The sequence below is a fragment of the Phascolarctos cinereus genome, unplaced genomic scaffold (assembly GCF_003287225.1).
Source record: "Phascolarctos cinereus isolate Bilbo 61053 unplaced genomic scaffold, phaCin_HiC Scaffold_5;HRSCAF=322, whole genome shotgun sequence".
NCBI lineage: Eukaryota > Metazoa > Chordata > Mammalia > Diprotodontia > Phascolarctidae > Phascolarctos > Phascolarctos cinereus.
In genome coordinates this window covers 468,136,573-468,159,280 of record NW_027555958.1, presented here as the reverse complement: position 1 = coordinate 468,159,280, position 22,708 = coordinate 468,136,573, and the positions used below count along the sequence as shown (strand labels likewise).

Sequence of the window (22,708 nt, the reverse complement as noted above, 5' to 3'; positions counted from 1 at the left end):
CTGTTTAGCAGAGTTTAGGGAGGATGCAGAGAAGCAGGAGAGCTTCCAAAATGGAGCCACTAGTATGGGAGAGGCCGTAGAGGTCAGCTCATGTAGGATGGCTAAGGGTCCTGAGATTGTGCCCTCTGTCATCAGAGAAGACTCAGAGAGCATGCTGGGGGCTTTCTTTAATTTTGGGAAGGGTTTGCTTTGGCCTTATGTGGTGGAATTCTGAGCAGTGGATGGAGGTCACAAATCAGCAAATTTAGACTTAATGTTGTGTAAAAACTACCTAACAAAGAGACTTGGCCCAGAGTGGGATAGGCTGCCCTAAGAGGAAGGGGTTCCCTCCCATTGGAGGTCTTCCAACAAAGGCTGGAAGGGCCATCATTGGGCACATTATGGGGGTAATTCTAGTCCAGGTGTGGGTTCCTAAGGTCCCTCCCAACTCTCAAATTCTGTCATTATCCCAACTTGCCTAAGGTTGTATGACTGGTAATTACGAAGTAGAAGGGCTTTGAAATCATAAAATCTGAGTTGAAAGGGCTTCAGAGGTCATTAATCACATGAAGAAACTAGGGACATCTAGCCTGGAGAAGAAAAGTCCAAGATGCCTACGTATTGGGGGAGAGGTACTTGTTAGCTGTCTGTGAGTACATGAGGAGCTGTCAGAAGGAAGAGGGATTGACTTAGCTCTACCTGACTCCAGAAGGTAGAACTAGGAAGAATAATGTAGGTAGGAATTTCAGGGAAGCAGATTTACACTCAGTGTAAGCAAAAAGGTCCTCGCAAGTTGAGACAGCTCAAAGTGGAACGAACTGCTTGGCAAGGCAGGGGCGTTCTCATTGCTGGCGGGGTTCAGGGTGAACGATCACTTACTAGGGATGCTGTTGGGGGAGGGGACGAGGGACTAGATGTGATCTGATCAGGGAAAGTCCTAGGTATTGTGCACACCCCTTGTCCTAGTGGCTTGAATCCAGGGTCTTGGCTCCCAAATTTATGTTAAACTGTCTCTGTGCTGTTGCCCTTACTCAGTCATTACCACATCGGTCAGCTGGTAAACACGCTATGTATCAGTAATGTGGAAATATGTTTAACATGATTATACATGTATAACCTACATCAGGTTGCTTGCTGTCTCGGGGAGGGAGGAGGAGAGGGAGGGATGGAGAAAAATTTGGAACTCAAAATCTTATTAAAAATGAATATTGAGGGACAGCACTGGTCCTGGAGTCAGGAGGACCTGAGTTCAAATCCGGCCTTAGACACATGAAACTCACTGGCTGTGTGACCCCGGGCAAGTCACTTAACCCTGATAGCCTCCCCAACAACAAAAAAAATGAATATTGAAAACTAGCTTTGCATGTAATTAGCAAAAATGAAATACTATTTACATAGAAAATAAATACATTGGGGGAGTAGGAGGGGACAAGCTGCGTGTCAGGTGCTGTGCTAAGCACTGGAGATACAGAAAAAGGCAAGACCAGTCTCTGCCCTCACAGAGTTCACATTCCTAATAGAACAACAAGGTATATACACAGGAGAGGGACTGTCATCTCAAGGGGGAGGCATTAGCACCTGGGGAGTCTGGGAGAGGTCGTCTCCTCAAGGTGGCGGGAGTTGAACTGAATTGTGAAGGGACCTGGGAAGTCCAGACAGGTGTTGGCGAGCAGGAGACTGAGAGAACCTGGGGGGGGGGGCGCGCGCCAGAGTCGTTGGACCTCAGAGTAAATAGATGGGAGTCGAGGGTCAGGCTCTCGAAAGGTGGGAAGGGCCCAGGTTTAGGAAGACCTCTCAATACCAAACCCTGTCACTCTTGGCTTGAGAGAATTTTCTAGCATTCAAAAGATGTTAGACTTCAGGAACCGGGTTAGAATTCAGTTCCTTTGTCTGTGGATTGATGGTGAGACTCTGCAGAGGCCCACGGCATCATTATCATTCAAACCGTCTCCCTCTTTCCACCCATTCAAAGACAAGAGGACCGGTTCAATTTTAGATTTACAGAAAGCCAGCTCAGCATCAAAGCTGCAGGGAGAAGAAAGGCTTGGCCACACGGTGAGTTTTGGTTAGGATCCCAGAGAGAACTGGGCAGTGGGACCTGGGCTCAGATTCCTTATGCCCCTGGACACAGCCCTGAGAAGCACTCCCTCTGTAGATATTCTCCACCCTGTGCTCCACAAAGCAGCCAGAATTGGCAAGAAGCTTGGCCACAGGATTCAGGGCAAGCCACCAAGGCAGCATTTGCAATAGAAAGAACTAGTAAATTTGGAGGCAGAGGACCTGGGTTCAAATCCTGCTTTCTGTCACTACTTGTGTGTCCTTGGGAAAGATGCTGTCCTCTGTGCCTTAGTTTCCTAATCTGTAAAATGAAGAGGTTGGACTGGATGACCTTTAGGGTCCCTTCTATCTTTAAACCTATGATCCTAAGTCTAAGACCAGGTACTTAGAGGTGTTTTTTTTCCCCTGAGGAGTCAGCATAGAGACTTATTTTAAATTTATTAAAAAAACCTTCTTTAATCTTTATTAAATACCAAATGAAATGAGCATTTCCACATAGTAGAACAGAAAAGGAGGATGGTACCTGAAACTGCAGATCTCTGTTACATGCATGTTGGTTTTCTTTTTAAATATATACTAAGTTTGAAAGCTGTCCGTAAGAGAGCTCAAAGGTGCCCTGGAAATGTCCTACACTGATGAAGAAGTGCTAGGCCTCCAGAAGACCAGCCCAGCCTCGGGGCTCAACAGAAGCAAGGCTTCCTCCTGCCTCATCTAACTCATCCAAAAAGTCTCCGTGTCCGTCCCCCCCCCCCCATACCCAGCCCCCCAAGCCAGGAGGCAGCAGATCCTAGCGGCCTCTGGCAAAGGCAGTCTGGCACAGCTTGCCAGCTAGTTACGCCGCATTCCTTTGAGCTGGGTAGGTATGCACAGGTTCACTGTGTTATATTACACTTTGTGAACCAGAGCCCACATTCAGCCTGAGCAGAAACCTCAAGCTAAGCCCTTTGTGGGCTTTTTCTGTAATCACAGCCCTGGCTCAACCCAGATTTCAGATTGCGGCCCCTGTGGCCAGGATTCTTGCCAATCCCGGCTGCTTGGGAAGCTCTGGGAGAAGGATATCTCCAGAGACAGTTCTCAGGGTTCTCTCCAGGGGCACAAGTTGAAATCAGTCATCTGCTTGAATAATGAATGAACAAAGGAAAAAGCATTTATTTTTCTTATGCTTTCTGATGACCATCTGCCATACTAAGCATGAAGGATAGGTCTGGAGGCAGAGCCAGACCTGCCCACAAAAAGCCTCCATTCTAATTGGCAGGGGCTGTTAGCCTTTTTTTTGTCTTGGACCCCTTGTGTGGGCAGTCATTCTGGGGAAGCTACAGACTGCCTCTCTGAGTCATGCTTTTAAATGTATAAAATAAAATACATAAGATTACAAAGGAAACCAATAATATTGAAAAATAGCTATCAAAACATATATTTTTTTAAAGTACACAGACCCTAGGTTAAGAAATCTGGTAATAACAGGAGACAACATTTCTAGAGGACCAGACAGTAGAAGATGGCTGCCAGGGAGTAGGGAATAAATACCCTGAATGATGATGGGGCCCCTCTGAACTAGTGGGCCTGGTGAGGAGCTTTCCAGTCAGGATGGCAGGGGCCCATGGGCTGGAAGGAGATACTTGGTATAGCATTTTATACTAATGATCACAAAATAACCTAGCCAGATTGGCCCTTAGAAATAATTGAGTCCCATTTTACAGAAGAGTAAACTGCAGCCCAGGGAGATCGTGTGATTTTCTCATGCTCACCCGGCAAAATTGGTGTGGCAGACCAGGAGCCCTCTTGCTCCTGGCCCAAGGCGTTGTGCATGTCGCTGGGGACTCTGCTTCGTATCTATCATCACATCCATGATCAGGGAAGGAAGGGAAGAGAATAAGTCTTTGTTTAGTGCCAGGATCTTTACAAATGCTATTTGATCCTCACAATAGCCCTTCAAGGTAGGTGCTGTTATTAGCTTCATATTACAGTTGAGGAAACTGAGGCATCTTATGCTTAGTACGTGTCTCGCATGATAAGGTGGCCTTACTCCTTACTGAGGCCAAGCCCTTTATCTGGTCAAGCCATCCAATTCTATTCCGTCTCCTCCAACAGATTTTCCCTGCTGTCATGCTGTTCTTTCACTTCTCCCTCTCTACTGGCTCCTTCCCCACTGCCTACAACCATGCCCATGGCTCCCGCATTCTGAAAACCCCCTCCCTTGATCCTTCTGTCCTCTGTCATTCTATTTCTTCTCAGGCTGTCTACAGGAGGGGCCCCCATTTTCTCTCCTCTTCCTCCTTTATTCAGTCCTTACAAACTGGCTTCTGACCTTATCATTCCACCAAACCTGGTCCCTCCAAAGATCTCTTCATTGCCAAATCCAATGGCCTTTTTTCTGCCCTCATTCCCCGTGCCCTCTCTGCAGCCTCTGACACTGGATCGGTCCCTCCTCCTAGATCCTCCCTCTCTTCTCTCTAGGTTTTCAGGACAGCTCCCTCTCGCCTGGTTCTCCTCCTACCTCTCTGACCGCCCCTTCTCTGTCCCCTTTGCTGGATGCCCCCCCCCCCCCGATTATGCCATCTAGCCATAGGAGTCCCTCAGGGCTCTGTCCTGGGTCCTCTGCTCTTCCACACCACTTCATGTGGTGATCTCATCGGCTCCCCTGGATTTAATTACCATTTCCGTGTTGATTCCCAGACCTGCCTCTTCTGCCCCAGCCTCTCAGCTGACTTCCAGTCTCACATCTCCAACTGCCTTTCCGAGTCCGTAGACATCTTGAGCTACACATGTTCAAAGCACACTTTACTATCTTTCCCCCTAACCTGCCCTCCTAACTTCCTTAGTACTCTGGAGGGTGGCACCCTCCAGGCTTACAACCTAGGAGTCATACTGAGAACCTCAGTATCTTTACCCCACCCCTGCCCACCAGTATCGAAGCTCCTGCCAAGGCCTGTCCGTCTCTGCAGCATCTCTCCAATATGCTCCCTTCTCTCCTCTGCTGCTGCCCCCTTCATGGTGCAGACCCTCATCACCTCACACCCACATTACCCACTAGCTGCTGGGGCGGGGTTTACCTGCCTCAAGCCCTCCCGCTCCAGTTTATCCTCCACCTAGCCACTAACATGATTTTAGCAAGATCAGGTCTGACCCCCTCCCCGCCCCAATAAATTCCTTATTGCTTCAGGGATCAAATTCTAAAAGCTCTGTCTGGCATTCCAAGCCCTTCCTAACCTGTCCCCTCCTATCTTTCCTGTCTTCTTACACCATCCTCTTGGGACAGGACCTCCTGGCTGTTCTAGCAACAAGACCCTGCCTCTCTTGGCTCTGGGCACTTTCTCTGGCTGCCCCACCCCTCTCACTTTCCTGGAACACTCTTCCCTCCTCCTCTTAACCATTGAAGTCCTGGCCTCCCATCTTCCACCAAAGCTTCCCCAAGCCCTCTTAATCCCCTTGCCTTCCTTCTGTTGTTTGTTTCCTATTTACCACATGTAGAGCTTGTTTCTGTTTATTTGTTTGTCTCCCCCATTAGACTGGGAGCTCCTTGAGGGCAGGAACTGTTTTTTGTCTCTCTTTGTATCCCCAGTGGTTAGCACTGTGCCTGGCACATGGTAGGTGCTTAATATATGCTTATTGATTGACTGTAACCATCCAGGACCTCAGTTTCCCCTCCTGTAAAATGAGAGCATCAGACTCAGCAGCCTCTTTGATCCCTTCCAGTCTGTGATCTTATGAGCCTCAGTTCTCTTATCTGTAAAATGGAGATGAGAACATCTGCACTACTCACCTTACGTGGTGGCTGGGCTCATATATTGTGGACTTTCAAGCGCTGTGACCATAGCATGGGCCAGAAGGGACTTCAGGAAGCAGCTAACCCATTTGCAGATAGAAGAACTGAGGCCTAGAGAGGGGAAGTCTTTCTCCACACACTCCCCCCCGTTAGGGAACACTAGCAGGTGGGATCTGAACCCAGACCCTCCCCGATGCAGAGCCAGCCTCGTTTCTGCTGCCATTCTCAGTGGTCCTTATTTGATGTTCTGCCCCATGGTGCCCCAAGGCCAAGTATTTTGGCAAGGGCTCCTCCAGGGCCTCAGAGAGCCAGGCTTGTGGGAGGTGCTGTGGTCTGAGAGATTGAGACCCCTCAAGGACCGGATATAAGACAGGGTGGTCTAGAATGAATTCATAGACTCAAGCATTCTTTGAGTCAAGGTGGCAAAGATTTATTGTTATGCTCTGCAGCAGGCAGAGGTCCTTAAGGAATTCTGCCATGGTGGACAGAGCTCCTTAGGGAACTTGCAACCTCACAGGAATGAGGCTAAAGCTTATATAGGAAAAGTAGTGAATTATGTGCCAAGTGTGCTAATTAGGCGATAACACAACTACGTCATTCACTACTGGAAACCTCAGGAGGGGGGTTGCCTAAGGGCGTGTTTTTGGTCTGTTATGTCTGAAACCAGACGTCAGCAGCTTGACCTCTGGATTGTATACGTAGCTGTGGGCATCAGATAGTTCTGCTGCTACAAGATAGTCCTGGTCATACAAGGGCAAGAGGTCAGCTTGTTCTTGCAACAGGGAGAGAGAGTTTGCCTCCCTGGGCCCACTGGTGAGTCACTGCCAGAGACAGGGTCCTTGGGCTGGAGGGAAACTGTCAGGGATAGTGCTTCTGAGGCCAGGGAGACATGTGATCTTGGAAGTGGGCTCTGAGTACGAGCACCCAGGACCCCATCAGGGGGTGTTTTGGCCAAACTCCTGGGTCAGAGCAGGAAGAAAACCTCAAATTGAGTCACCAAGGATGAAACACAAATGCCTGATTAAACACCAAAAAGTAGGCAGGGTGCTCTCTCTCTCTCTCTCTCTCTCTCTCTCTCTCTCTCTCTCTCTCTCTCTCTCTCTCTCTCTCTCTCTCTCTCTCTCTCCCTCTCCCTCCTCCCTCCTCTCTCTCTCTCTCTCTCTCTCTCTCTCTCTCTCTCTCTCTCTCTCTCTCTCTCTCTCTCTCTCTCTCTCTCCCTCTCTCTCCTCTCTCCTCTCTTCTCTCTGTCTCTGTCTCTCTGTCTCCGTCTCTCTCTGTCTCTCTGTCTGTCTCTCTGTCTCTCTCTCTCTGTGTCTCTCTACCTCTCTGTCTCTCTCTCTGTCTCTCTACCTCTCTGTCTCTCTCTCTCTCTGTCTCTCTCTCTCTCTCTCTCTCTCCCTCTCCCTCTTCCTCTCCCTTCCCTGCCTTCCTCTGTTTCCCTCCCTCTCGGTCCCTATCTGTCTCTCACTCTCTCTCTCTCTCTCTCTCTCTCTCTCTCTCTCTCTCTCTCTCTCTCTCTCTCTCTCTCTCTCTCTCTCTCTCTCTCTCTCTCTGTTATTTTATCCTTTCAGTAACCCTTACAAATAGGTGCTATTATCACCACTGAGGAGGCTGAGTCTGGGAGAGCTTAAGTTACTTGAAATGAAATAACACGGAAAGCGTTTTGAAAACCTTAAAGTTAAGTCAGTCAGTCAACATTTATTAAACACTTCCTATGTGCCAGTATACTCCTGGTCCCAAAGTTAGTTATTACATTGAACTGGCTTCTGATCATAAGAGCTCACCTTGATATGACACTTTCCATATATTATCTCATTGAATCTTCCCAGCAACTCCTTGAGGTACGAGTCATTGTTATTATTCTTACTATATTATTAAAAGGTAGGATGTGCCATTATTATCCCCGTTTAACAGATGGGGAAACTGAGGCAGACAACAGTTAAATGACTTGCCCAGAGTGACACAGCTTGTAAGTATCTAGGGTGGGATTTGAACCTGGGTCTTCCTGACTCCAAGTCCTGACTCTGTCCTTTGCATCATGCCTCCTTTTATGTCTTCCTGTGTTGCTTATTTGCACATTATTGTGGTTATTTGTATGGATTATTCTCCTAGCTCTGCTTGCCTCACTCTGTATCAGACCTTACAAGACAGTCTTGTAAGGAAGACTTCTCTCCACTAGACCTTTGACTTTTCTGGGCCTCAGTTTCCTCATCTGTTGGGTTGGTTGACTTCTTTTTCTTTTCCTTTTTGGTGAGACCATCGGGTTTATGTGACTTGCCCAGGGTCACACAGCTATGAAGTGTCAAATTTGAACGCTGGTCCTCCTGACTCCAGGGCTGGAGCTCTATCCACTGTGCCACCTAGCTGCCCTGGTTGACTTCTAAGTTCCTTCCTAATCCTGACTCTGCTGTCCTCACATTGACCATTTCACAGAGTGCCCCAGTATTCTCTTATAGTCATAGCCCCCATTTGTCCTGCCACGTCCACTGTTGGTGGACGCCATTTTCCCTGCCAGGCTTTGATGCTCATCTCCAAAGTGCCCATGTCTTGATTTTCCTCCAGCCTCATTTCATTTTCCATGTGCCATGATTTCAGCAGAGTAGGTCTTCTCTCCATGGACACAAATGGAAATCTGGCCCTGCCCCACAGTAGACAGATGGCCTGCAGGACTGACTGTGGCTAACAGAATCCCAGCCCTGGTAGCTGCACCTCCTGGTGCTCACCGTCTGCCTTCTTCTCGAGGCTGGTCCTTGGAAAACAAGAACATGGCGCATCATCAGGCGTGTCCTGAAGCCTTTCTAGCTTGGAAGCCCGTCACAGCTTACCGTCTGGTGGCTTAACCTTCAGTCAGTCAACAAACACTTACTAAGTTCCATATAGTAATATGTCAGGCATTGTGCTAAGTGTCGGCTATACTCCTCAGGGAGCTCACAGTCTACTGGGGAGACAATGTGTCCGCAAATAAATATGTGCAGAAGAGGTGAAGTGCAAACAGAGAGAAAGGCGCTAATAGCTGGGGGGCTGGGCTGTAGAGGCATAGGAAGGGCATCCTGCAGAAGGCTGAGTTGGAGCTGAATCTTGAAGGAAGCCAGAGACGCTTAGGGGTGGAAGGACGGGGACACCATTCCAGGCAGTGGGGACAGCCAGTACAAACAGTCAGTCAGTTGGTTTGGAGGTTGGAGCTCTGAACTTGAAACCAAGAAGGCCAGAGTTTGAATCGTGCCACACATACTTACTAGCTGTGTGACCCTGGGCAAGTCACTTAACCTCTGTCTGCCTCAGTTTCTTCACCTGTGTGTTTTACTTTGTGCATTTGAAAACATGATTCTGAGAAGGGACGCGTATGCTCTCGCAGATTGCCAAAGGGATCTGCTACTCACAGAAAGGTGGAGAATCCATCCTTGCTGTTGGGGACCTCGGAGGTCTTTAAGTCCAACACTGTGATCTTATGGATGAAGAAACCAAGAGCCCAGGAAGGGAGGGGACTTGCTTTCATGTATTTGTCCTCTGGTTAGGTGACCCTTTACAATGGAGCCTCTTCAGTCTTCTCCCTAGTGGGGAGACCCTTTTTTAAGGACTTATTTCAAGAATTTTGCTTCTTAAAACGGCATCCTTGTAGGTGAGAACAGATGCTGGGCTGAATTGGATACCTAGATCTCTTTCGCCCTGAAATTCCTACACTCCAGTGTGTATGGAAGGAAAACATCATTTTTTCCTGTTTCTGAAAATATTTCCTTCTTGCACATTGGGTGCCATCTGGAGAGGAGTTATTAGTGAGGTTAGCCAGACACACTTTTGAGTCAGCCCTGTAGGACTGACGCCTTCAGACTGGTCTCAACGTGTTTCCCTGTGGGGAGGAGAGGGGGTGAATCCAAAGCCCTCTGCCTCGCCATATGGAGAAGATGGGGGGGGGTTTGGAGTTCCCACTGGCCGCTGCCTGGTTCTGCTGTCCTTGGAACGTCCCTGGGGCGCTCGGGGGGCCGGCGGCTGACGGGCACTGGGAAGAGGGCTCGGCTCGAAAACCAAGGGTTCGTTTGATTGTGTTTTGCAGGCAATAGACTATGACGGCTGGACTGACACCTTGTTCCTTCTGCAATTCACACTGTCCTGTGTGATGGGGTACGTGTTTGTTTTGCACTTTCTGCTGCTGCTGCAGGACTCGGAGCCTGCTTTCTTGGAGGAATGATGATCTTTATCGCACCCCATCTTGATTGTATCATGGATTTTAGAGCTGAAAGTGGCCTTTGAGACCTCCTGGCCCCATCTCATCACTTAATAGATGAGGAAACTGAGGCCCAGAAGAGAGAAAGTGACCCGCCCATCGCCCCACAGAACCACGATTCACACCCAGGTCGATGGCTCCCAACTCAAGGGTCTTTGCACCGTATGGTGTGGCTTCCTGGACGTGGCAGCTTCTCGGGGTCTTGCCTCCCCCTCCTTCCTTCACATATCTTAGAGCTGTTAAGGAGGAGACTTAATTGAGCTCCTTAGCAAGTACTAACAGAACAAAGAATGGGTCATGGCTGGCAGAGAGAGGCCAGCATTATACAGTGGGACAGCATTGACCCTAGAGCGAGAGAACCTGGGTTCGAATCCTACCTTGGACATATTGTCAAAGTCACAAGCTGTCTGAGTCTCAGCCGCAGAATGAGGAGGTTGGGCTGGAGGGCCTCGAAGGTCCTTTCTGTGTCTTCTCTCTGTGATCCTTGGGACGGATGACACTAGATTCAGGCCCCAAGCTTCATGCTTCCTCTGAGCCACTGACAGTGTGGTGAGGGGGAAATACAGCTGGGTCTGCAGACAGACGACTTGGGTTCAAATGTTACCTGGGTGATTTACTATCGGTGTCACCTTGGGCTTCATTTCTTCACCTTTATAATGAGAGGGGTGGGCCAGGTTAACTCAGAGGACCCTTTTAGCTATAAATCCATGATCCTACAATCTCTTCCAGAGCTATGATCTACAGACTTACAACTTTTAATATATTTGATATTCCTGAGGGAGAACACAGTCAGGTGGTGCAGTGGACAGAAAGCCAGACTTGGAGTCAGGATGAGCTGAGGCCAAATGTGGCCTCAGACGCTTCCTAGCTGGGTGACTCTAGGCAAGTCACTTCCCCCTGTTTGCCTCAGTTTCCTCATTTGTAAAATGAGCTGGAGAAGGAAATGGCCAACCATTCTAGTATCTCTGCCAAGAAAATGGAGTCATGAAGATTCAGACATGACTGAAAAATGACTGAACAAAAAGTCCCTAGCTGGCATTCAGATTTGGAAAGTGCTTTACATTCTGCATTTCATCTCCTGACCCGGATGTCTGAATGCTGTTATTGCTGCTGGTGGTATGTGCAGGACTGGGTTTTCTCAGGCCACCCATCCCACGCATGTGGAACTTCAGACCAGGGCGGACTCCTCCATGCCCCGACAAGGATCCTTCCTCCAGCATTGCCCATGGCGGGGAGTCCGTCATCCAGCCTTTGTGCAGGACAACCCACAGCCTCTTGCGGGCAGCCCTTGAACGCGGTTTAGCTTTGCTAATGGTTCCAGCGGCTTACATGAAGCCCAGATTGGGCTCTCTAAAGGCCACTCCATCCGTTGCTCCAGCAAGGGTGATGCAGTCTGCCCCGACTTCTCTGGACATTCTCTGGACATGCTGTGGAATGCTGCTCAGTCATTTTCAGCTGTATCTGATGGTGACCCCATTTGGGGTTTTCTTGGCAGAGATGCTGGAGCAGTTTGCCATTGCCTTCTCCAGCTCATTTTACAGATGAGGAAACTGAGGCCAACAGGGTGAAATGGTTTGCCTGGGGTCACCCAGCTAGTACGTGTCTGAGGTGGGATTTGAACTCACGAAGACCAGTCTTCCTGATTCTGAGCTGGGTGTGTTATGGGCTGCACCACCTACCTTCCCTCCTCTGGGCCTCAGTTTTCTCACTTGTAAAATGAGCGGGTGGATCTAGATCAGGGTGGGGAACCTGTGGCCTCAAAGCTATGTGTGGCCTTCTAGGTCCTCAAGCCCTTCGACTGAATCCAAACTAACAGAACAAACCCCCTCAATAAAAGGATTCGTTGTGTAGAACTTGAATTCAGTCAAAAGGCCGCACCCGAGGACCTAGGAGGCCACATGTGGCCTCGAAGCCACAGGCGCCCCACCTCTGGTCAAGATGCTTTGAGGTCCCTTCTGGCTCCAGTGGTATGTGCAGGACTGGGTTTTCTCAGGCCACCCATCCCACGCATGTGGAATGGGGGCTTTAGACCCCATCCAAGATAAAAATAACATGGTCCCTGCCCTCTGGGAGTTGCCATTCGATCGGGGAATACAACGTATAAAACCTGTGTAACCACCCACCTTGTGCCTCGGCATTGACTTTTCGGTGACAGGCAACTTTCGTTCTTTGGAGAGCACCACCAGAAGGCTATCAGGATCCTCAAGACGGCCTTGGTTCCGAGGCGCCGCTTGGGGCAGAGGGGCCATGGTTTCTTTAAAAGCACCATGTATTTCCCACACGCAGGCGGCCCACTTCCTCTCTCCTCTCCATTCTAGTGTCTGAGATGGATTCGAACCCAGGGTGCCTGACTCCAAGTCCCGTCTTCCTTCCCTCCTTCTACACTGCCTCTCGGGTGGTAATCTCTTAGTGAAGGACCCAGGGAAGCAGCATCACTCAAGTGGCGTCGGCAGGAGATGCTGTCAGATGCTGGTGGGAGGGGCAGGGATGAGAGGGAGGTGGGTTTCGGCTGGACGCCTTCTTTCTCTCCTCCTTCAGATTCATCTTGATGTACGCCACTGTGCTCTGTACGCAGTATAACTCCGCTCTGACGACCACCATAGTTGGCTGTATTAAGGTGAGTAGGAAAGGCTCTGTCCCTGTAGGGGGCAGATACACTGAAAGCTGTTTTTGCTCTAAAATGCCAGCCTGGCTAACTCCCTAAGCCTCAGCACAAAACCTGCTGACAGTTTTGCAAATAACTGCTGCTTAAATTCTTTTTTTCCAAAATATGTTTTATTGCTGTTTGTTAATTGATCCTCTTTTTTTAAAAAAAAAATATCCATTCTTTGCTTTTGTATTTGAACCTTGACCACAGCTTGGCCCTTTTGTGTTCTTTCATTCATTCATTCATCACCGTCACTCCCAATGACGTCCATCTGTCTCCTGCCCCATAGAACTCTTCCTTGTAAGATAAGTAATAGTCAATCAACATGTTGACCATGTCTGCACATGTATGCCTTATTCTGCACCTGTAGTCCACAGCCTCTGTGCCAAGAGCAGGAGACACGCTACTGTGTTACTTTTTCAGACAACCTCAAGAATGACTACTAGACATGATCTCCCATTTCCTTGCCTCACCCCAGGCTGCTCCTCTGTGTCCAAAGAGAGATAAGCAGTAAACTGTAATACGAACCCACTTGCTAAGTATTTGCTATGTGCTACGGTCTAGGAATATGAATAACAAGAGAGTCCTTGCTCTCAGGGAGCTTATGGAGGGCATATAGTTCCATGGGAGGGTCCAGCTGCAGGGTAGATGGAAAGGTCTGGTGGTCCTGAGGATGCTGTGGCGAGGCAGTTGACAGGGGCCAGGAGTCCTCATGGGTTTGTATCAGGGCAACAGGTTCTAGACCTGAGTTCAAATCCTGCCTCAGACATTTTCCAGCTGTGTGACCTTGGGCAAGTCACTTAACCTCTGGCTGCCTTGGTTTCCTCATTTGTAAGATAGGGTTAATAACAGCATTCTTCACCAGGGTTGTTGAGGGGATCTATTGAGATAATATAGGTAAAGGATTTTTTAAACTTCTAATTGCTGTATAAGTGCTAGCTATTATTATTTTAAGGTCACATAACAGACATAAAGGTACGTGACCAAATGGAAGGCAGGCAGTAGATTCTGATGCCCAAGCAATCTTGCAGCGTCCCTCCTGCCATCCCGTCTGATGACAGTGGGGGAAGGGAGGCCCTGGACCAGGGGCTGTGTCCTGGGGAGCTTTCCCATGGCATCTTGGTTGCCTACCCAAACTCATTTGGGGACTGGCCTAGGATTGGAGCTCCAGAAGGGCTGTGAATGGAAACCATGGAGATGGACTGTTGGTGTGAACGGAGCTCTAAATTAAGCTTGTAACAAGGCAATTGTATGAACTGCCCAGGAAAGCTGGAAACCAAATGTCTGTAGGCTAGAGACACAGTTGCCATTGCGTTAAGTCCCAAGCGAGCTCTCCCGGCTCTGTTTTGGTTTTGTGATGAGGCTGCTGTAAGAACAAGAGGGTTACAGAGCGGGATGCCTTGTCTCTGCAGAAGAGAAGGAGCACAGGGCTGGGGAAGGAGAAGGGGCTGTCGTCCCATCAGCTCAAGCCTTCTCTCTCTGCGGGTTCAGAGGGTGATCCAGCCAAGCAGCACAAGTGCCAACATTACATCTTTGGGGAGCATCTTCCATCAGAGCACTTCCTTGTACCATTACAAGAATTTCCAGCTTCTTCCAATTTGTGGTACAGTGGAAAGAGGATGGATTTGGAGTTGGGGACCTCAGTTTGAATCGTGGCGTGGCTGTGGGTTATCTTTGTGACCTTAGATAATTCACGGGACCTCTTTTGGGCCTCAGTGTCCTCATCTGTAAAATGAGATGGTAGAACTGGATGGCCAACTCTCTCTACGTGACCCAACATGTCCTCTGCACCCAGCCTTTAAAAACTTGAAAAAAAAGATCGATGCTTTTTGTTGTGACATCACAGTAATTTCCTAATACACCAGCTCTCCCCCAACTGCCCCACTGAAGCCTTCTCTCCTGTAATAGAAATGAAACAGCTAAGCAAATCAGCCAACATATTCTGACCAAGTATTTGACATTCTGTACCTGTAGTCCCTAAGTGTTCAATAGAGAAAAAGTAAATACGTTGTTTTATTATCTTGGATCAAGATGGGGCTTTACTTTTAATTAATAGCTAGCATTTATGTAAGCTTTAAGGTGAGCAAAGTGTTCTTACGTATGTTATCTCATTTGATTCTCCAACAAAGGTGAGACAGAGGTGATTTATTTAACCTCATCTTCTAAATGAGGAAACTGAGGCAGACTTGCCCAGGGTCATGCAGCTAGTAAGTACCTGGATCAGGATTTGAACTCAGGTCTTTGTGACTTCAAATTCAACCCTCTACCCACTGCGGTGCCACCTGGCTGCTGCACTGAATCTGAGATCAGCTGCTTTTTGGTATTGTTTTCAGTTACGTTGTCATGATTACATATCATTTATCGGGTTTTGCTTAGTCTACTCTGCATCAGTTCATGTAAGTTTTCTTGTGCTTCTCTCAGTTCCTCATAGTTCAGTGACCTTGTATTATTCATCACTATTTTCCCAGTCTTTCCCCACTTGACAGGGACTTGCTTTGTTTCCATTTTTTTTAATACCACAAAAAGTGCCTCTGAATATTTTATCCCTCATCCATTCTTTGAGATTCTGGTTAGAATATGGAGACACTTAATGCTTCTCTTTTTAGCTTTTCTTCCTCCATTCATTCCTCCTTCCTCTTCCTTCCTTCCTTCCTTCCTTCCTTCCTTCCTTCCTTCCTTCCTTCCTTCCTTCCTTCCTTCCTTCCTCTCTCTCTCTCTTTCTCTTTCTCTTTCTTTCTTTCTTTCTTTCTTTCTTTCTTTCTTTCTTTCTTTCTTTCTTTCTCTCTTTCTTTCTTTCTTTCTCTCTCTTTCTTTCTCTCTCTCTCTCTTTCTCTCTCTCTTTCTTTCTCTCTTTCTTTCTCTCTCTCTTTCTTTCTCTTCTTTCTTTCTTTCTTTCTTTCTTTCTTTCTTTCTTTCTTTCTTTCTTTCTCTCTTTCTTTCTTTCTCTCTTTCTCTCTTTCTTTCTCTCTCTTTCTTTCTCTTCTTTCTTTCTTTCTTTCTTTCTTTCTTTCTTTCTCTTTTCTCTCTCTCTTTCTCTCTCTCTTTCTCTCTCTCTTTCTTTCTCTCTCTCTTTCTTTCTCTCTCTCTTTCTTTCTTTCTCTCTTTCTTTCTTTCTTTCTCTCTTTCTTTCTTTCTCTCTTTCTTTCTTTCTCTCTTTCTTTCTCTCTTTCTCTCTCTCTTTCTCTCTCTCTTTCTTTCTCTCTCTCTTTCTTTCTCTCTCTCTTTCTTTCTCTCTCTCTTTCTTCTCTCTCTCTTTCTTTCTCTTCTTTCTTTCTTTCTTTCTTTCTTTCTTTCTTTCTTTCTTTCTTTCTTTCTTTCTTTCTTTCTTTCTTTCTTTCTTTCTTTCTCTCTCTCTCTCTCTCTCTCTCTCTCTCTCTCTCTCTCTCTTTCTTTCTTTCTTTCTTTCTTTCTTTCTTTCTTTCTTTCTTTCTTTCTTTCTTTCTTTCTTTCTTTCTTTTTCTTCTTTCTTTCTTTCTTTCTTTCTTTCCCACCTTCTACTACATCACTTTCTTTCCAGTGATTCATCCCCATTATTCTTACTTTTACATCTTGTCTATTAACTTCATTTTTCTTAATAATAGTGATCAAAACAGTATTAACCACTTGCACATACACAGGAATTTTCTAGTTTACAAAGTGATTTAATATTCCTTATCTTTTTTTTCCTTTTTAAAATCATGATCTTGGCAACCATTAACAAAGGGCAGATAAAAGATGATTGCCTAGGGAAGCATGAATCTGTTACATACATCTGGTTCTGCTGTTGTTCAGTCATATCTGACTCTCTGTGACCCCTTTTGGGGTTTTCTTGACAAAGATCCTAGAGTGGTTTGCCATTTCCTTCTCTAGCTCATTTTACCGATGAGGAAACTGAGGCAGACAGGGTGAAGGGACTTGCTAGTAAGTGTCTGAGGTTAGATTTGAGACTCCAAGGCTGGTGCTTTCTCCACTGTGCCACTTAGCTGTCTGATTGGATATATAGTCAACGTATCTGCGACCATGAGCAAGTAACTGAACCTCTCAGCGTCCCAGGCAATATTTGTAAGTTGTAGAGAAGGTGCCAGACTCCAGTGGTAGAAGGCTTTTCCTCGCGTGGGGTCCTCTGTGTCAGTGATATCTCAGGTACCATTCTGTGACCCCTGTTGCATTTAACCTGGCAGTACCAGCTGTGCCTGGCTGCCTGTGTCCCTTTTTGAGCTTCCTTCTTCGGGGCAGTTTTTAAATGTTTCAAAGATGATGCTTTGTCTTCTTCCATCAATATCTAAACCCCCCCCCCCCCAGCATTTATTATTTCCAGAGGCAAGAACAGGAGAGGGGCCAAAGTGACTGGAGTAAGACAGGTGGGGAAACACATATTTAAAAAACAAAAAAGGGAACACTCTCCCCCCTTTGGGGGCCTAGAGATTAAGACAGTTTCATTCAGAAGACAGGAAAACTTTTTTTAAAAATAAGATTATTCAGTCACCCAGCAGAGTTGTCTGGACCTGCTTGGCTGTTCTCAGGCAGAGAAACTTTTCATCCAGTGGCACCTCCCAAAGTATGTCTCGGGACCAAAATGTCTCAAGCTGATGTAGAAAAATTGGGGAAAATGTGCTTAGATATTCAGAAAGGAAAGTAGTCCTCCCAGTTCTGTCAATTCAGACTTTGGCTTTTCCTTGGAAAACTCCCAGTTCCCTTAGTCCTTGTGGCTGATAAATCTGCCAGGAGTCCTTGCCTGGAGGCATCTGTGTTTGCTCCGTGTGATGGGTAATGTCACCCAGGCCCAGGGCAAGGCACAGTTTGGTATGTGCAGAAGCCATGGTGGAAATGTTTACCTTCAGGGGAGATGGCAGGGGGACAGGTGAACCCAGCCTTCCTCCTTCTACGATTTGGCTCTCACCCTCCCCAGGTGTATGTGTGTATGTGTGTGTGTGAGTGTGTGTGTGCGTATGGGTTTGTGTGTGTGTGTATGTGTGTGTGGGCGTATGTGTGTGTGTATGTGTGTATGGGTGTGTGTATGCTTGTGTATGTTTGTGTGTATGGGTGTATATGTGTGTTTTAAACTCAGGTATATGACAAGATGATGGAATGAGATCTGAAAACTAAGTAAAATCTTGATTCTTTCTTTTCAGAATATTTTAATAACTTATATTGGAATGGTCTTTGGTGGAGACTATATTTTCACATGGACAAATTTCATTGGGTTAAATATCAGGTAAGCAAATAATTGTTTCTAAGTCACCATCTGGACAAGTGAAGCCTGGGGGAGGAGGGGGGAGTGGGGGAGTGGATGCATGTGAGAAGAATCAGTTGGGAATGAGGCAATGACTGTTGGGTCAAAAAGACCTAGGTTCCCATCCTGCCGGGAGGCTTACTAGCTGTGTGTGGGAAGATCTTGGGATCCTAGACAGGAGGGACTGCAGAGGCCATCTTAGTCCCACCTCCTCATTTTACAGATGAGGAAACCGAGGTTCAGAGGGGTAAAGCAATTTGCCCCGGGTCACACAGGTGGCAAGTGGCAGAGATGGCATTTATCTGAACCCAGATCCTCGGAGTCTAGACCAGAGCTCTGCCCCATGTGTCCTTAGTTTTTCTGCCAGAGGAAGCAGAGACAGTTTGATCATGGGTCAGACAGCCTGGGGCCTAGTCCTCCGTTTGTGAGCCTTAGAACATTGATTGTATCACTTGCCGCCCCCCCCCCCCCCCCCCCCCCGCCTTTGTCTTCCTGTGTAAAGTGGACTTAGGACTCTAAGGCCACTAGAAATATAAAAATATGTATAAAATAAATATAAAATAATTGAAATATTTATAGAGTACAAATATAGTGTCTTTTAGAGAAAATATCAGTGGCAGTAAGAACAGATTTGGACTCTGAAGATTTGGATTCAGATGCTGCGGGGGGGGAGGGGAGGAGCAAGTGACTTTACCTCTTTGGCCTCAGTTTCTTCATCTGTTAAAAAAGGGAGGGTGGTAGACTTGATGCCCTCTAAGATCAAGTAAGACAATGTTTGCAAAAAAATAAATAAATAAAGCACTCTGCACAGTGCCTGGTACGCAGTAGCTGCTATATAAATGCTCATTCTCTTTCCCCTAAGCTTCCTTTCTGCTCTAGATCTTTGTGATCCTAGGACCAGATAACTGCTAAGGTTCCTTCTTTCAAGAACATTATGTATTCTGTTAGCCAATCAATTAGCAAACCATTCATTCATTCATTCATTTGCTTAGAGGTAATCAGGGTCAAGTGACTTGCTAGGTCACCCAGCTACTAAGTTGATGAGGTCAAATTTGAACTCAGGTCCGCCTGACTCCATGGCACCACCTAGCTGTAGCAAATATTTACTAAGCCCTTGCTGTGTAAGCACTGTGCTAAATGCTGGGGGTAGAAAAAAGAGGCAAAAAGTCTTGATTTGTAAATGGTAGGGATCTATTTAGTCAGTCAGTCAGTCAGTCAACATTAAGTGCCTTAATGCATACTCTGTAGGCCTCTGGGAATATAAAGATGAAAGTCAAACAATTCCTGCCCTCAAGGAACTTCACTTCTAACAGGGGATGTAACAAATACATGTTTTTATTTTTTAGTTATTACTTATTTTTTAACTTAGTTTTATTTTTCAATGAGCAAAAGTTGATTTGTTCTCTCTCCCACTCTATTAAAAAAAGGAAGAAAGAAAAACATGCTGAAGATGGTAGTTGCCTAGAACACCTAAAGAAATCATTTGTTAGTATCTTCCCTGCTCCCTCCCCTCCCCCAGCCCTTCCTTCTTCATCTCTTCCTTCTTTCTGTCCAGCCATCATCATCTTCCCTGGAGCCGGGTTCACAGCCTCAGGCTCATCCTCAGCTCTTCCCTCACCCACACCCCTCTGCTGTACCTCCCCCTTCTCTCCAGTCTCACAGCTGCCACCCCAGGTCAGTGCCTCCCTCATCACCTGTAACCAGGACGCTGCACTAGCCTTCTCACCAGCTCACTGGCCTCCCTGCATCAGGTCTCTTCCCGCTGCACTCCATCCTCCCATCAGCTGCTAATAATTTTCTTATTGTTCATCCCCATTGCCTCTAAGATAAAATGCAGACCCCTCTTAGGAATTTGAAGCCACCCCCCCACCCCCCATCTGGATGCAGCCTCTTTTTCCAGATTGATTTCTCCTTATTCGCTCCTACCTCTTCTGAATACCGGCCAGCCAGTCGCAGTATTGCTTCCCGGCAGGACATCCCTTCTCCTATCTCCCTGACTTTGCCTAGGCTGATCCCTGGTCTAGAATGCCCCCCCCCCCCAGCCCTGGTGTCCCTAGGCAAGTCACTTAACCCTGATTGCCTCTGCTGGGATCAGCTGAGCAGCTCCAGCTTCCCTGAAGCCTTTCCTGATTGATTGCCTGAGTCGTTACTGCCCTTCTCCTAAATTGCTTGGTATATACTTCTAATTTATACTTAGGCTGTGTGACCCTGAGCATGTAATGATGAGGATGCTGCTGGTGTTGCTGATAACTCACATTTACATAATGCTTTAATGCTGTAAAGTTTGCCATGGGTTTTTATATACATGATCTCTTGAGCTATATAATAACCCTGTGAGGCAGATATTGGAGGCACTATGATGCCCATTTTGCTGATAAGGAAATTGAGGTTCAGAGAAGGTGAAGCCTAGGTGTCATAGGTCAATCTCTAGTCAGTTCAGCTCCTTTGACTCCATAAGAGAGAACCCTTATAGTTGGAGGAGAGAGTACAGAGGCGAGATCTTGGGCTCTGGAGTCAGAGGAGCTGAGTTCAAATCCTGCCTTGAGAGTTTACTGCCTGGACAGATTTGGACCAGTTTACTTGGTTTCGGTGGGCCTCAGTTTGTCATCTGTAAAAGCAGGGGGTTGGTTTCTGAGATCCTTTCCAGCTGTGATCCTTTATTCCCTCTGGGCCAGCCAGGATGATGAGCAAGGATGCTCTCACCATATTCCCTTCACGTCGTCATCCTGCCAATCTCACCTGACCATAGCATGATAGATCCAGAAAGGAAAAGACCTTCAAAGGCCATTTGGTCATAGGATTTTATGTTTACATTTGGAAGGGTCCTTAAGGTCCTCAAGTCTAACTTTCCCATTTTACCAATGAGGAACTGAAACCCAGAGGTTATGAAGTGACTTGCCTAGGGGGACCAAGCTTGTGAATATGTGAGTCAGGATTTGAACTCAGGTCTTCCTGACTCCATGTCCAACACTCTACTTATTCACTGCAACTCCTAGTTGCTACTGGCCCAAACCCCCACCCCCACTTCATAGATGAAGAAACCAAGGCACAAAGAAATTAAGTGACCTTCTCAAAGTCATACAGGTAGTAAGTTAGGATTTGGACCTGTGTTCTTTGATTACAATCAATATGTCATCCTTTGATTAGGACACCTCATTCAAGCTATCTTAAATCTATGCCAATCAGAGTGCTAGGTGCTGGGGGTACAAAAACCAAAATTAAATTATCCCTGCCTTCAAAGAGCTCCCTTTCTGCTGCAGGAAAAAAACACGTACCCAGATGAGTAAATAGGAAATATTTACAAAGTAAACACATTATTATTTTGGTGTGGAGAGGGGAATCCATCAGTCAACAAGCATTAAGCTTCTCCTGTATTCCATACAAAAAAAAAAATTAACTAGCCCTGCTCTCAAGGAGGGTCCAGGAAAGGCCTCATTACTGTGTGTCCTTTGCCTGGTGCACTGAGAAGTGTCAGTCATTCTTCCGTGCTGCTCTGTAGGAATGATGACCTCTTGTTTTCAGTTTCCTTTGCCAGTCCAGGCTAAAATTTCCTCTATTTCTCCGGGTAATATGTTTCTTCTAATCGCCAGCTTCGAGGATCACAGGTTTAGAGCTGAATTTAGATTACAGATTTTAGCTCAGAGGCATCTAGGGAATAGACTCCCCCAACTTCCAGAAGGGGAAACTGAGGCTTGGAGGGGCTAGTGACTTGTCTAAGGTCACACACAGGTAGTAACGCAGAGTCGACCTTCTGCCTCCCGACACTTTTAGCAAAAGGGAACAGAAAGGGGACTTTCAATTGGTTAGGCTTCTCCAAAGTTAGGGAATTGAATTGCTGCTCTAATTAAATTCATTTCAATCCAGCAAGCCTTTCTTCCTAATGCCGACAATGGCCAGGCATTGCCTGAGGCTTCTGGGATCTAAAAATAAAAACATTTCTCTCACTGCCCTTTAGAACATTCAACTAGACCAGCAGGGCTGGACCATATGAATAAACAGGAAACTACGTTGGAGTTTTCTTTCTTTCTTCCCCGCCCTCATCCCCAAATCATCTCCCAGCCAGCATTTGAGTTAGCATTCTAGAGAATTTCCCTAACCAGAATTTTCCTTGGAAAGAAAGGATTTGCCTGACCAAATATAGGGTAGTTAACAGCTGACACTCCCCACCCCCCATCCAGAATTGCAATAACAAGAATCATTCCCTAGAATTTCTAATGCTTGGTGTCTCTCTCCTCTTTTTCTCTCTCCTCACTACCCCCCCCCCATTCACCCCTGCTCCTCCTTCTGATTTTGGGGGGGGAAAGGAACCTTCCTCACTCAGCTGGGTGATTGTGATCTAAGCCCCCAGCTCCTTAACTGGACTTCAAGGGCTGGTTGTGTGTGTGTGTATATAAATACCTGCATACTCTGCAAAACTATTTAGTGAACTAAGAAAAGACATTCCTTCCCCTGAAGGAGCTTGCATCAGAATGGATGTTTCAAAAACCCCACGGGTTAGATTCGGAGTTAATTTGGTCTTTTCCCTTGGATCCTTGCAGTTTTGGGGCTTTGATTTTTGAAACCCTGCTTTGTGAATTACCATTCTAAGGTGGGTTCTTTAGAATGCTGAGTAACATTCTGGAGAGAGCTTTTTGGAATGCTAAGTCATATTCTGAAGAAAAGTCTTTGGAATGCTAAATAAACTCTTTAGAATGCAGGGAAACATTCCACTGAAGACTATTTAGAATGCTAAGTAACATTCTTTAGAAAGGCAGTTCTCTAACTGCCCCAGGTTTGTCTTATCCTGGAATCAACTTTTCTTCCTTGAGAGACTGGGAGGTTAGC

At 46.7% G+C, this 22,708-nt stretch overlaps 1 protein-coding gene across 1 annotated transcript in view; it reads left to right on the top strand.

Annotated features, from left to right (window-relative positions):
• Positions 1-22,708, top strand: part of SLC35D1 (solute carrier family 35 member D1) — a 65,007-nt gene that overhangs the window by 31,961 nt on the left and 10,338 nt on the right. The window contains exons 9-11 of the mRNA XM_020993063.2: positions 9,855-9,922; positions 12,564-12,642; positions 17,784-17,866. Of these exons, the coding sequence (XP_020848722.1) occupies positions 9,855-9,922; positions 12,564-12,642; positions 17,784-17,866 (230 nt within the window). The remainder of the gene's footprint in view (positions 1-9,854; positions 9,923-12,563; positions 12,643-17,783; positions 17,867-22,708) is intronic.